Source organism: Thermobia domestica, chromosome 4 (assembly GCF_964235325.1).
Source record: "Thermobia domestica chromosome 4, izTheDome1.hap1.1, whole genome shotgun sequence".
Lineage (NCBI taxonomy): Eukaryota > Metazoa > Arthropoda > Insecta > Zygentoma > Lepismatidae > Thermobia > Thermobia domestica.
The window spans coordinates 275993605-276005980 of NC_137457.1; the positions used below are offsets into that span (position 1 = coordinate 275993605).

The 12376-nt window shown below is 35.8% G+C and overlaps 1 protein-coding gene across 1 annotated transcript in view; it reads right to left on the reverse strand.

Moving 5' to 3' along the window:
• The window catches only part of LOC145683131 (uncharacterized), a 123040-nt gene extending 111105 nt beyond the window's left edge, over window positions 1–11935 (reverse strand). The window contains exons 1-2 of the mRNA XM_081754495.1: window positions 11906–11935; window positions 10039–10185 (exon numbers count right to left, since the gene is read on the reverse strand). Of these exons, the coding sequence (XP_081610621.1) occupies window positions 10039–10185; window positions 11906–11935 (177 nt within the window). The remainder of the gene's footprint in view (window positions 1–10038; window positions 10186–11905) is intronic.
• Between the last annotated feature and the right edge of the window lie 441 nt (window positions 11936–12376).

Sequence of the window (12376 nt, forward strand, 5' to 3'; positions counted from 1 at the left end):
AGTTTATTAAATATGAAAGAAACTGGTTGCATAAAATATTAATAAAAAGATCAAAATATTTAGAATATTTAATGTATAGTAAATATTACACATTATATACGATTAATGTAAAGCAAAGATTGAAATTAATAATAAAGCATAATTTGAAAAAAGTAAAGCATGATTAAACAAAAAATAAATCATAATGTGGATTGCTCTAGTGATAAGGAAAAGTAATAACCTAAACTAAAAACTTTGACGTAGTGTATTAAACTATCAACAGTATAAACTAAATCAATTTTCCATTGTTACAGAAGAATTATTAGGTCTGACGGTTATGTGTCTTTTACAGAAACATTTATGTATGTCATTTTTCATTTTGAATATATGCAATATTTAATTTTACGTCTAAAATAGAAAAACACAAAACTTTGCCTTATATCATATCGTCGCTTCCATGACAGAGGGGCGTAAGTTACATTTGCACTTTTTTTTACAGGAGAGCGGAAAAAAAAAGGTTTTGCTTGATTTGAATTTCTCATTACTCTCTCAAATTATAAGCAAACTGTTTTTTTTTTTTTTTGATATTTCCAGGGCAAAGGTTATTTATTATGCATTTTGTCAGGCACATTTTCATACATAACATTTTTTATTTAATTTAAATAATAGTGTTTTACAAACTTTGCACTTGCGAATTAAGGTTAATCAATTTGCCAGGTGCAAGAATGTAACGTAAGTGATTCAGTGAGCGAAAAAAAATGGATTTTCAAAAAACAAAAACAAAAACAACTTACGGCCCTCTGTCATAGAAGCGACGATATAACACGATGTTTCTGAATCCTTTCTGTATAATATAAAGTAATTAATTTGTCAAAATATTTTCTTCAAATATTAAAAAAAAAAAAAAAAACTTTTCTGAACATTTACATTTTTAGCACATGTGTGAAAAATGACCGCCACGGTAGAGAAATAGAAGGGTTTCAAAATAAAAAAATATACATTATTTCCAGGGGCGTCATTTAGGGGGGGCAGGAGGGGGCAATTGCCCCCCCCCCCCAAGAGTTTGATGAATACATATACTTTAATAAATTGTCTACTAATATACTAGTACAAAACGTGAAAGTCTTATATCGGTGGTGCTCTTGCCCCCCTCAAGCGAAGTCTGAAATGACGCCCCTGATTATTTCACGTAATTATGTACATAGTCATAAACAAATAATACTTTTAAACAATTATATCACATACATATGCCTAAAAAAAGAAAAAAACCGAGTCGTAAAAATTACGAATGCTTAGTATCTACGTGATTCTCAAGAGCCTTAGTAGTCTAGGGTTAAAATTGACTCACTAGCTTCTACTTTGCATGATACTACTAGTTATTTGAAAATGAAATCTTTGAGTTTTACGTCCCACGGTTATGCCGGTTAGGCTAAAGGAGACGGTGATGATGAGTAATGAATGAAATGGTGGAATGAAGAAAGTGGGAGGAAAGGGAGAACCCCGAGAAAACCCACGCATACGGTGTTTGTCCACCACAAAGTTCACTTGGCGGGGGCTGGGATCGAACCCGGGACAACTAGCACCAGAGGTGAACGCTCTACCACTGAGCCACCGCGGCCCCTACTAGTTATTTGGGTGTGGGAAGACTTTTAGTTCTTAGTTTCAGTGACACTGATATGAAAAACGAAACCAGTTATACAAAAATCATTCTCATGATTTGAAAAGAGCTTTCTTCATTTAAATCTATTAACTGTTAAAGGTTTGGGATATTAGTCCACAGTCGTATTCGCTTCGAAATTATGTTTGAAACAGTACACAGAAAATAATACAAATTATATGAGATACTTTCACAACGATTTTTTAAAAAATAACAGACCACTTACAGAAATATTTGCAGCAGTCACTGGATTTTGTGCTTAAAATAATATTTTTCAGTATGCACGACATGATTGGCAGATATACATAGGGTAAGAACCCGTAATATGAGACCTTAAAAGTTAAGATTCCATATACTGCTTATTTCTAGCATAAACAAAACTGTTATTACTTTAATATATTCTATGGAATGTCTAATTTACGATACAAACTATTGCAATACATAAAAATATAACAATAAAAAATTATATTGAAAAATGTGACCAAAGTTGCTACACTGCCATTTTTATGAGGGGTACCTAATAAGAGACCCCGGCTTTTTGTGTACTCTTAAAAGAGTTCTTTTTATTAATTCACTATTCAATACTGTCTTTAAGCCAAATCCTTTGATGGCACAAAAATACAAAACGTTACATTTTCAATCTAACTCATTTTCTTCAATTTTAGAAGACACGCACTGTAAAATTTTACTTTTTGTGCACATAAACTGCAACGCTTTTTGATCACTTCTTTTAATGTTCAAATATGTACCAAATGAGAAGAAATGTGTCCAAAATGACAGTGCAATGCCAAGGAAATCACTGACTCTATGTACAGGACTAAGTTTAAGAGACTACTTTGTGAATACAGAAATATCGATACAAATGAGCTCCTTATATAAGACCCAATATTACTATATGGGTCACATTATGAGACCGGTCTCATATATTGAACCCGTTAAGGGTCTCATAATAAGACATTCAATCGATAAACAAATGACTAACGTCATCTCAAATATAAGTAGAAGAAAATCGTTACTCATTACATGTTGCAATACGTACACTGTTAAAAATGATTTCTTAAATATGAGGAACTGTTTCTTATCTGTGCACCGAGACAATATTTCCTTAGAAATGAGATTTGGCAATTCTCATTCATAAGGAAAGTAACAGTATATTTTCTCATTTCACTTTATACAACCTCATCTACTTTTCTTCATTTCTCATTAATGAGGGTTTCAAACTCTTGTTTTTAAGAAAAGTTATTCTTGGTGCACAGATAAGAAACGGTTTCTCAGATTTAAGAAAGTATTTTTAACAGTGTATATTCACTGGTATAAAAGAAAATAAAGATAGAATGAACATCGATTTACCTTCTCCATTTTTAGAGCCTGGTATGTGTACGTTAAGAACACTTTGTAGGGGCGCTATTTCTTCCAGCCTCCACTATACTAACAACTCTCCACATAACGAACTCATGTGACTTCCGATGCTGTGGCGGGCTATTTCCTTTTGTTTTAGCTCGCTTCCACTAGATTGCAGCTCTTGCTTCACAAGATAGGTGGGATTCTCAATTTAGGTCCCTATCCTCATATTAGGGGTTCTTACCCTACTAGCGTCGTGTATCCACATTTCAATTTATCTAATTTGCACTAATTTCTGTGTATGCAAAGCGGACCATTTACTTTTAAAGAAATATTTGACTATTAGCTTACTTGTAAAACAGTCGAAGAAATTTAATAGCTTGAAAATGTCGCTTGGGGATATTGGCTGATATATTCCGCACTATCACCCTTCTGGTAATGTTATTTAAATCAATATAAAATTATAGTTTAAAAAATAAAAATATGTAAGGTTATTACATATTCCATGTCTATATGATAAAACCATATAATATACCCACATTATTCAGTGTTACAAACAGAACACTACAGTACTGTAGTGTTATTTCAGATTTTTTCAGCAAGTGAAAGGATCCATGTCACAAAAATTTCACGTCTTTTACTATTATTCTAAATGTACAATCGATTAATGAGGTACGGACTTCTCAAAATTAGAAGGGAGCATTGATCCATGCCCCACCCAAATGACATCTCTGTTACTGTATCACAAACTTCCGTAAGCATCAAAGTCTAGGAAGTGTTTGCAACAAAAGTAAGGTAAGGGATACGATTACACGTCGTAAATTCCTACTGTCAAATAGTATGATATACGATAGTTAGGTAATATTTCAAATATTTAGGAACAAAGTTAAAACAAATTGAAGATTTTATTTTTTTTTCAAAACGTTAGATAATGTACATCGCTAATCTAACAGCCAATCACATACAGATGAGCATCAATAAACTTAAAATTCAAGATGCCATATACACCAAGTTGAAACTCCAAGTCATTTCGGAGAATAGGAAACAAGGTTCGAGATTGGTATATTGCTTAAAGTCACGTAGCTAAAATATATTGCTTTCAAAAAAAAAGATTGCTTTCCTCTTGGTAGCTATAATTACAAAAAGGTCTCGAAATTAAAAAAAAATAACTTTCAAACCCTATTAATGCCTATAACATCTCCACAGTGGATTTAGATATCAACTTGCTGTAAATGAGATTATGATCTTTATGTATATTGAAAACCACACCGTGGCCCCGCGTAGCGTAGTCGCTAACGCTCTCGCCTTCGGTGCGAGCAATCCCGCATTCGATTCCCGGTGGGGGCCACTTTTTCAGGCCAGCCACCCTGAATGAGGTATTCCTGGGTTTTCCTCGTTCACACCAGGCAAATATCGGGGTGGTACCTAACTTATAGGTCCCAGGCCGCTTCCCCAATCCTTTCTTCTTTCCCTTTCCCCGGATTGTAGGCTCGCCGAGGGACGTCATCCCGCAAAACGTAAAGGGCTAAATGGCCTGAGATGCCGAGAGCCCAGAAATGTAAATCCTAGCCTAACCCGAAAACCACACATATAACTAGATGGATAATTTTCTAAGCATAGATTTAAAATAAATATTTTACAATAAAGAAGCAACTTAATCCTTTGTAACTTTCTTTCTATCTGTTTCAAATGCATCATTTAATCAGAGTATTCAATACTAGAATACTTACTTCCGATTTGTAAGAAAATGTCCGTCTGACTTGTGTTATTACTGTTGTAGAATTCTCCAAAAATTTGGATGTTAATAAGAATTGGTAAAAAAAGTAAGTTTTTGAATATCAAATTATAATAAATGAAGGAAGTTGTGAATTTACATGTTGATAGAATGGAAAATATGTTTAGAAAAGTCTTAAAATAAATGAAAAATACCTTTATTACTTTAACGTTCTAATTTTTATTATCATCTTTCTACTTCATATAGCACGAAGTTACTTTATTTTACTTACTTATTAATGATAAAAATATTTTAGAAATTACGTCGGTATATTTGAAACTACAGCTGCAGATAAAGGAGGAAACTTAATATCGAGAAACGTAGAAGAAATTATAGATCCGTAATTCTAAATGCTTAATGTAAATACATATGTGTCCAAAATTGAACAGATATACGAAAATGCCGGATAAAAAGTGATTTTGCCGAGTATAACCAATATGTAACACAGTACTTACGTAAACATGCCGTGTGATTACCATTCGTCAAGACGTAAAGAAACTCGTGCAAACTACTATCAGCTTGGTAGATGAGAAATGCACAGATTGTATAGCTGTCATATCATTTGAAAGCTAAGTTCAACTGATCGTGGGCTGTACAGTTTCATGATGACTCATTGCCAAAATTTGGATGATGCGTAGCACTGACGAGTAGTCCATTGAATGACTAGCGATCGATCGTAAGGGGAATTGGTAAGATAATTGAATGTGGCTAAACAATTGATTTTCCGAATATGGCAGCTGCTACACAAAATTGAGACAATGGCCTGACGACCAGACTAAGGGGGCAACGAAGCACAACACACACGGATTAATGTTTCTAACATTAATAGACCTTCGCCATAGTGACATGAGTGCAACCTAGATGTCTCAGGACCTCTAAATAGCTGCAGATAACTCAATTTTGCGGCTAACGGTGTACTGACACCTCAATGGAGAAGGAATTTAGGAAAAACCTTCATCAGTATATATAAATCTCAATCCCCCAACTCGATAGGAAATAGGAGTGTCATAGATTTTCAAAAACTATTTGCAATTAAGGCCAGAACTGTGTGTAGAGGCACTACTCAGTGAAGAAACGTGATTCAGCGTGTGTACGTGTGACGGAAGGCCAGAGGCCATAATAGACGTTTCAAGATATGCGAAATTAATCGCTACCAAATTGATGTCTTCATTGTATAATGAGAGATTATGATCCATGGACGAATGTAATATATATGCTGGTGTATGGCACCATAATCATCAAAAAAACCGTGATGAAATGCTTCAACCCATTGCGATGATTTTTAGTGAGACGCCGGACCATGGAGTCAGCACGTCGACAATATTATCAGTCTCAATCTTGCACAGCTAGTGGCTGAATTACAGAAGGATCTATAATAGATGCAAGTTCTAGTGTTCCTCAACCGCACTGAATACGTGTAGTAGACTTGTGATTGAGAACTGTAGCTTGTCATACCTGCAAGAAACCTTGCAGACCCTAGACCTTCTCTGTTGTAGTTAAATGCTTTGCTCTAGGGATTTCTTAACACAGTTATAAATAGCATTGGAAACATTATGCAGTTTCTATTGTTTTACAGTCCCAGTAAGGTTTATATCTTTTCTTAAAGTTTTTTCTTTTAATTATAAAAATATAGTAAATACAGGTGCCTATATAGGAAAGGGGGGCAAGAGTACGCAAATTTCAATTAAACTTATATATTTTGGTAAAAAATAGTTACAACGGAAAACTTTTACATGGAACACAAAACTTGAACTCTCCTTTACGAAATGTGAACTCAACTTTTATATACCTCTGTCTTTGGAGAAACTATAATGCATAAAATGAAAACATTCAAATTCGTACTCTTGCCCCTATATGTGGGGCAAGAGTACGAAATCAAAGAGGCAAGAGTACGCACCCAAAAAAGTATTAACAATTATCACAGATGAAAGTGCCTACTCCTTCATATGATGTGCATTGTTCATGCCACCATTCATTGCATCTTGCGCACTTGATCCAGTCTTCTATTAGTGGATCACTGTAGATGATATTGCATAATGAACACTCGTACACTACTTCCTCACTGACATGAGGAGTTACCTTCGGTTGTAACTTTCTTGGTGGAAGTTGATGTTTGCCTTTGCTCTTTGGAGGGCGCCGTTTCAAAAGTAAGTTCTGCTTGAAAGGAGAGGATATCAGAATCTCTGATTGACCTTGAGAAGATCAAGATTTTTGGTTGTGGGCTTGGTGGCAGTCGGAGGAGGACTGACAACCACCAAAGAAGTCTATGATGTGGACGGTCTACATGGGCCCCTGCTTACCACCAGTGAAGATCCAGTTTTACTGGTTGGAGGTTTGGTAACAGATGAACGACCAGTCGGCAGAGAAGTGTTTGATGTGGACAATCTGCATGAGCTCCTGCTTGCTTCTAGTGATTATCCAGTGTTACTGGTTGAAGATTTGGTAACAGATGAATGATAACGAGGAACCGGTAGAAGAGTGTTTGAAGTGAACAGTCTGCATGAGCTTTTGCTTGCTTCTAGTGAGAATCCAGCGTTACTGGTTGAAGGTTTGGTAACAGATGAATGAGAACGAGCAACCGGCAGAAGAGTGTTTGAAGTGGACAGTCCGCATGAGCTCTTGCTTGTTTCTAGTGAGGATCTAGAGTTACTGTTTGAAGGTTTGGTAACAGATGGAGGAGGACGAGCAATTGGCAAAGGAGTGCTTGATCTGGGTGCGCCGTATGGAGTCCCTTTTTACTTCCAGTGAATTATCCGATGAACGATTTTGGGCTCTATTCAGGTCTGATGCTTGATTTGTTGCTTCAGGAATGCTTCCATCTTCAGAGCTGGCTTCTACATTTAAATCTACCACATGAACAATAGAGGGAAGAAAATCATCTTCAGTGAACACTTCTGGACTCAGTGGGACAACTCCAGATTCTTGAAGGCTGAATACCAATGGTTGTAGCTTTGTAGTAAGCCTCAGTAAACAAACTCGCAACTTGGAATTAGGCGGGATGGATGATTCCTCAATCCATTTATCACACACTGTTGAACATCATGATTTCAGCGGGCAAAAACAGGAGCGATCTAATGGTTTTAAATTATGGCTGGTATGGGGTGGTAAATTCAACAACACTATCCCGTTTTGCCTGCAGAAATCAATCGCCTCGATTGAAATGTGAGAGGTCTGATTGTCAACAAGTAACAATACCGTTTTCGTAACCGAATTTGATCGCACATATTGGTGTAAATAATATAACCATTTTACGAAAAGTTGTGAGTTGGTGAACCAGAATCAGATATCATTCCCACAGAACCCGGCGGCTAGCCATCGAATAATTCTTGTTTCATTCATTTTCTGGGAAATATCTGGGGAATAAAGGAACCAAACGCACTCATCAGGAAACAGCTGTTATGTTAACTCCAAAATCACTAGATACAGTTTTATTCACAACTGATTTTTAGTCGACTTTTGGAACTTTATGAGGAACCGTATTTATGCCTGTTTCGTACATGTTGTAGATATCCCGTAGAGAAAAGCCGTTTTCTCTTAACAAGATCTTTTAGACAATTAAAAAAGCGTTCAACTTGTGGCTTGCTAAAGTCACGAGCTCTCCCCAGACCACTCTTTGAAGGCTGTCGCAAAACAATAGTCATATGTCTACGACGGAAAGACTCTGTCCAATCTCTTCCTGCCATTCGATTCGCATGGCTAAACGATATGGGGCAACTAGTTAAGTTCAGCAAAATTGTATGCCATTCTTCTTAGATCTTTTAAAGTTAAGTCATAGAAGAATTGATCCTGTAATGTGATATATTCCACTAATTCGTTCTCCATTTCTTCGGTAAATAGGCCTACTGGCTTTATTGTGCCTAAAGACGTTGCAGATTCTCATTTAAAAAAAGAAAAGAAAAATTCTTAATTCTCCTTATATCAGTAATGGGAATGCGTAGGATACAAAAAAATCAGACATTATTTAGATCCTTTATAAAAATATATTTCCAAATTTGGCTTATTCCATCAGTTACAGAATGCTTGTCACCTACGAGGGTAACTTGAAAACCTCTCGACCTATCTTTGATGAAGCTACATATTGTCAAATGTTAGGTTAGGTTAGCACCATATATCTTGATAGGATCCCATACCAATCATTGGACTGATGCCGCCTTATGCAGAGTCATTTTAACGTATGATTACTAAAGGACTGACTACTACGGGAAACATATGGTAGTCGAACTTTTTAGTATGGCACTAATCACGCGTCAGAACGACTCTGCATAAGGCCCACTGAAATTTATTACTGAAAACTACTGACATTTAAGATAAAAGAGGACGAAGAGTAGCACTTCTGAAACCTGAATAAAATAAGCAAGCGTAATGTTATTCAATAACTGCAGATTTAACTATCTCACACGTTCATTTGTTTCGAAAACTCAAACACCACCTTAGATATTTTATGTAAGGAGTGGTATTTAGAGTAACAATTTATCCCTCGTACATAAGAATATATTAGGATTCTTCTGAATTCTTAACGTTAGAGGCTACATATGGGAACCAGTATTCGTAAAGTTTGCCATCACTCTCTATTACAACGGAATCTACATTCTTTTTTGATTGTTAGATCTAAATCACATTGGATTCTTTTTTCATAGAACAGAAGGGGCAAGAGTACGTACGCGTACCCTTGCCCCGTCGGTATCTGCGTACCCTTGCCCCCTCACTAAACAATTGACTTTCTCGTGATGTTGTACAGCCAACTGTTGGAAGAAAGTCAATTTACTCCATCCTGTCAAACAATGGATATGTTAGAAACTAACGCTTTATAGTACTTTGAAATCGTTAAAAAATTGTGTAAGTTATTCATTAAGTACTTATGTCCCAATATTATATCAAACTATTAGAAAAACATAAATAATTATCTAGATAGCTTGTAGTTTGCCGCAGCACACTCAAACTTGTTTAGGTTCTAGACGCCATTAACATCAAACTCCACGTGACGCATTATTGCCATACGCGAATATATTCACCTGATTTTAGGGAATCGTATCCTTACCCCCCACGTACTCTTGCCCCCCTCTACTCTAATTATTTATTGACTCCATTTTCCTTGATACGCCGGAGCAAATAGAGTATTTTTGTAAATAACTGTGTTTGTAACGTCTTGTGCTAGAAAGACTGCAGAATAAGTGTGGCACAAGAGCAATTTAGAAAACAAAAACAATATATTGTGCTTTACAAATGTGAATATGTCCTTTACTTACATTAATTAATATAAGTGGTAAGTATCCATAATAAATGTTACCTTCTCTCTAATGCTGGTATCCCGATGAGACAAGAGCTGATACGAAATTTGGTACTCATCCAAGATCTTCTCATTTTCACTGTTTGCCACAATGCATATATGACTCACAAACGAACCTCGCTTACTTGCAATGCTACATACGTCATCCTGTAAATCAGAGTACGAAATATAAAGCTCGATTCATTCAAAGAAGATAATATGCTTCAACCATTCTTACACACTCGGTATATGTTGCAGAAACTATATGAAATATATTATTTACACAGTTATTTTTAATGTACTTATACATAATTATTAAGAAGGAAAATTCAATTTCCAAGAAACTAACATGAAATCAGAAAACAATAAATTATTTATTCTTTAATTACGGAAGTATTTAGTGGTCAAATCATTTCTCTATTTACACAGCTGCATTTGAGTTAGACTATCTACAGACCAAAGAAGAACTTCCAATCACATTTTCACGTGTCAAAGATGCATTTTACACATAATAACGCAACGCAGTTGATGTCTTCTATCAGTATTCGCTACATACTGAAACTACTACGAATTTATTCAAGCCGGATTAACCTTTTTAGGAAGTTGTCAGAACTATTCATTATTTTATTTTATTTTATTTTATTTTATTTTTATTTTTATTTTTATTTTTTTTTTACAAAGGAACGACCACTACGAGATTCACATTACGCGAATCACATAAAGCTCAGTCCTCATTCTTAATTTTTTTTTTTGTTGTTGTTTTTATTATTTTGCTATCTGCAGAGACTGTGCTTATATGATCCACATTCTGGATATACAGCAAAACATTTATAGCGAAAAGTGCTATGCAGGCCGGTAGCTAGCCCAAAAATGTACGGGGGGGTGGAGATCCAAACATATTATAGTTCATTTGTAAGATTACCGTGAAAATTTTAGGGAGGGCAGCAAAAATTTAGGGGAGGCGACCCCCTAGATCCCCTGGATACGGGCCTGGTGCTATGTATATTGGCATTTAAGAAAAAGTTTTTAGTATACAGCATATATTATTGCTATAGTTGTTGTAAAGTTGTTGAGAGTTGTAAAGAGGTTAGACGTGCTTTTCTCTCCCTCTGAAGTACAATCAACTTCGAAATGGGTCTCCTTGTGCATCTAGAGAGTAATAATTGGATTGTTTGGTCGTATAGCTATGTAAAATGTAAAAACTGTTTTGCTTAGTTTTTTAAGTGATGGAAAAGAGCTATACACGTATAGTGTATGAGAGTGACATTGTTGATAATAGGAGAGTGAAGCTAAATCCAGGCCCTACAAACATGTAAAAGAGTGACATTGCGGAGGTCAAATAGATGTTAAGTTCCCTTCGCTCCTGTAATGAGACATTGGTGTGTAAAGTGAAACATATTTGGGAGACCATGTCTAAAATAGTTGATCGTGTGTGTACTGTTGAAGGTGAACGAGCGAAAACTGACATAAGTGAACTTCGTCAGTACACCGTTTACCTAGAAGACTTGGTTAAACGACTAGCAAACTCGCTCTCGCAGGCAAAATCAAGTGTTTTTCGAGATCAAAGAAAGTGTCAGTGAAAGCTGGAGTGACACAGAAAACAAAGTTGCTGACTTGTTGCGTAATCGATTTCAAGTGGAATTGTTGGATAATAATCTGGACCTGGTACATAGGGTCGGCTACAGAACACCAGAAAAAAACATCCTATTGTGTGTAAACTTTTATCGGATAAGAAGAAAGAAATCGTTCTTAGAAATCGAAGAAAGCTACGTGGGACAAATATATACATTGACCAATATTATTCATATGCTGTGCGTAACGAAAGAAGAAACTTCGCCATAATTTATTGCAAGTGTGTAGTCAAGGACATACTGCGTATTTACGTTACCGGCATCTCTTCATCAATGGATGAAGGCATTCCCTTTCAGAACTTAAAAAAATGAAGAGAGAGAAGTGACTCATGTAGATCCAGGTGAAAGACAGTGATGCTTTATAGATCGTTAAATCCTCGGGCTTTAAAAATTCAAAACAAGGACGACCTGCCAGTGTTTTGGCGTGCTAATAAGAAAGCGTGGGTTACAAGCGCTATTTTTTGTGACTGGTTCCGGGATTGTTTTGTTTATGAAGTTGAAACTTATTTTTTAAAAAACAGAATTTAGACTTTAAAGCAGTTCTAGTTTTGGACAATGTACCAGGTCATCCTCGCGAACTTGAAACTATGCATCCAAATATAAAAGTGACATTTTTACCTCCCAACACGACAGCTTTGCCTCAACCTATGGACCAAGGAATAATCCAGGCCTTTAAGCTCTATTACATTAGACGAACCTTCAAAATCGTATTGGATAATATGGAATGT